This window comes from Triticum urartu, chromosome 1A (genome assembly GCF_056163025.1).
Source record: "Triticum urartu cultivar PI428250 chromosome 1A, HENAU_Tu73, whole genome shotgun sequence".
Taxonomy (NCBI): Eukaryota; Viridiplantae; Streptophyta; class Magnoliopsida; order Poales; family Poaceae; genus Triticum; species Triticum urartu.
In genome coordinates, this window is record NC_141873.1 from 20,445,780 (window position 1) to 20,448,988 (window position 3,209).

At 51.2% G+C, this 3,209-nt stretch overlaps 1 protein-coding gene across 1 annotated transcript; it reads left to right on the plus strand.

The window, feature by feature from the left end:
- The first annotated feature begins 837 nt into the window (after window positions 1-837).
- LOC147988542 (cysteine-rich receptor-like protein kinase 42) lies at window positions 838-2,972 on the plus strand. Its single transcript, XM_087535093.1, has 6 exons — window positions 838-1,253; window positions 1,619-1,676; window positions 1,895-2,045; window positions 2,145-2,284; window positions 2,365-2,437; window positions 2,917-2,972. Exons 1-6 carry the CDS (start codon window positions 838-840, stop codon window positions 2,970-2,972), a joined length of 894 nt encoding a protein of 297 aa, XP_087391219.1.
- Window positions 2,973-3,209: the final 237 nt, after the last annotated feature.

Here is a 3,209-nt window from a genome sequence, read left to right on the forward strand (position 1 = left end):
CTGAAGATTTAGTTTTCCTTATCAGGGCTTCCACACCCGACACTCCTCCCGCCGCCATGGCGCTGTTTGTCAATGACTGGGAACCAGATCTCGCCATCACGAAATTCCACTCCCTACGCCCAGCCAGGAACAAGGTCCGAACCAGCCAGGGAGGATCACACGAGTTTTGCTCGAGAAGTACCAGCAAAACCCTAAGACCCTAGACGTCGCCGCCAGGGGAGAAGAGGACCCTAGACATCACCGCCAGGGGAATTTTTTAAGGTGAAGGAAAGCTAACGCCTCTAAAAATCTTATCTTTCTTATAATTACTAATTGAATGCACCAAACAAGTCTTCATGTTAACCCTCAGAAAACTAATCAAATCATCCGTACAATCTCCCTACTATCGATTTACAGGCGTGAGATGAAGCACCTGAGGAGTGCACACCATTTATCCCACGTACACATGTCCTTACCGAACTCTTCATGCACTTTGGAAAAGAAACTCGTCATGAGCTGAAAAAAATGTCTCCCTTGCAGGTCCAAGACGCCACCAATCCATCGCTGTGTCACTTCTCCTCCTTCCTCATGTTTCCGCTCAACAGTTTCCACGTTATCAAAACATGAAACCTTCCCGAAAATTCACTGGCGTGCCCGATCACGCCTGCTCACGGTATCTTCAGTCGTCCAACTCATCGCGGGATATGGGACGATGCAGTATTCCAGGACGCGCACGTGGGGTAGTTAATGCGTACGCTTTGACGGATACCCGACGGTTGTACAGTTTGTGTAGACCGCCGTGCAGGACATAGCGACGGCGTCACGACACTGTGCCAACGTGGGCCGTAGGCAAACGGCATGGAAAACGGTGGGATCATCCTTTTCCACTGCCTCCCAGCCGACGGCGGCCGCATCTATGTCGACGGCTGCTTCATCCGCTACGGCGCTGGCAACTTCGCCGCCATCGCCTCCGTCACCAGCGACATGTTCCTCTGTTCAAACGACACCGCACGGGCCGCACCGGCCACACCGGCGTTCGCTGCCGCTGCCGCCGCGCTGGTGCACAACAGCACAGGGACCGTGCCCGGGGCGAGGGGGTACAACTACGTCGGGTCGGCGATGCCGACCAGCGCGCGGGTGTACGCAGCAGCGCAGTGTTGGAGGTCGCTGAACGCCACCGCGTGCGCGGCCTGCACAACGAGCGCGCACGACCGGGTGGTCCGGCGGTGCCTTCCCGGCGCCGCCGAGGGGTGGGCTCAACACCGGCTGAGTGAGTACTGCACACATTCTCGGTCCAAGTGTCGTGCATTGTCGTGTCTGAATTCCGCTGACAGCAACAACACATTCACATAGTGATATTTCAGGTTTCAGATCCTGAAACAGCAAAATAAATCTGTATGAAACACCACTAATATGACATCTTCTTTCTTCTTCTGAATTATCCATGGCAGCACGGCACATAATCATCATCGTCTTCGCCTCCATCCCCTCGCCATGGCAGTCATCGGCATAGTATTAATCTGGACACGAATGAGGCCCAGGAGAGACGACCTACACGATGGTATGCCAAACTATAAAATTACAATCACATACGTCGATATTGCACTATGATCTGATGATAGTTTCTGAAACTCTGTAGACATGAATGGCTCAGGCGAGATCATCCGCACCATCATGCCATCCCAGCTCTGCTTCGGGTAAGAGGAGCTCGGCCAGGGTGGCTACGGTTCAGTTTACATGGTACATTGCCATGCCATTTGGAACACCACACATTGGCACAGATGCAACACCGATTTCATTGATCATCTTTCTTGAAATGCTTGCTTCATCTGAATTTGAGATCCTGATAATATGCTGGATATCATAGGTTGTGTTTCAGATCAATGTGAAGCGGCTCTACCTCAACACACGGTAGTGGACCGACCAGTTCTTCAACGAGGTGAAGCTCGTCATCCAGGTGCAGCAAAAGAACCTCGTCAGGCTCCTCGGGTGCAGCATCAAGGGTCCCGGGAGCCTCCTCGTCTGTGAATACCTCTGCAACACCAGGCTCGATCACTACCTCTTTGGTAAGAAAAGAAAACAATCCCTGCATTCTGAAGGAAAAAAAAACATACTTCAAATGGTAGATTTTCAATCTGGTTGATCTTCCATGCTTGGTGGTGCAGACACTTTCAAGAAGAACGTGTTGGATTGGGAGCGGCGGTCGGAGATCGCCCTCGGGGCGACGGAGGGTTTGTCGAATAAATTTGTAAGGGCGGCCTGTGAAACTGTGTCAAACGTTGCAGCCATTCACCAGCAACAGGGGGTCAGTTTTCAGGCGAATTTTGTGTGGTTTTTTCGAAAAAATTGTAAGGGTGGCCAGTGAAACTGCGTCAAATGTTGTAGCCATTCACCAGCAACATGGGGTCGGTTTCAAGGCAAGGGCTGCCAGTGTGCAGTCGCCTGAGCATTAGCAAAGGTTTGTGGCGATTGGACTGCACCTTGGAATATTAAGACTTACGAAATCAGTTCATCCGCAGTCAAAACACCTACACTTTCGTGGTTAGACGCCATCAGCGATGGTGGTACAACACGTTATGTCAATCATGGCTCGCTGTCACGCCCGTTAACGACGAGACAGGTCCCATTCGCGTACATACACTATTCACACTATGTATGTGGAAAAGTATCTGCAGACGTCATAAATACAACACCATGCGCGTCCATGTGCTATTGGTGCACTTACCGTGAGCAGGCGAGCTCGTCCGGCACAACGCCGTTTTCGAAACCTTCCACGCTACAATCCATCTAAAACATATAGAAAAGGTGTGATGGCACCCGGGTGTCCCGGCACCCTCCAATCTGTCTGTCCAGTGACAATAAGATTCGTGCTAGCCTTTATCCAGTTACTGACGCTTTGCAATAGCTGCGTAATTAGGCAGGCTTTTTTGCATGCAGAACTAGGTTTGGCAGGACTAGGCTGGCAGGAGGTCGTGCGGTCATGGATGAAGTGACATCATATAGATTCTGCATGCGGCCCACCTGTAACACAGTAAAAGGAGAGTGTGAGTTGCACGCAAATGGTAGGAGAGAGTGTGTGTTGCATGCAAGGTTAAAAGCGAGAGAGAGAGTTGTCTGCTCCATGCCGAGTTATTAAAAAAGTAAGCATGCAAATTGCAGAGCGAGAGATACTACTACTGTGTTGTGAAAGAAGCTGGAAGCGCATGCCTTGGGCAGGGGCGCGCTGCGTG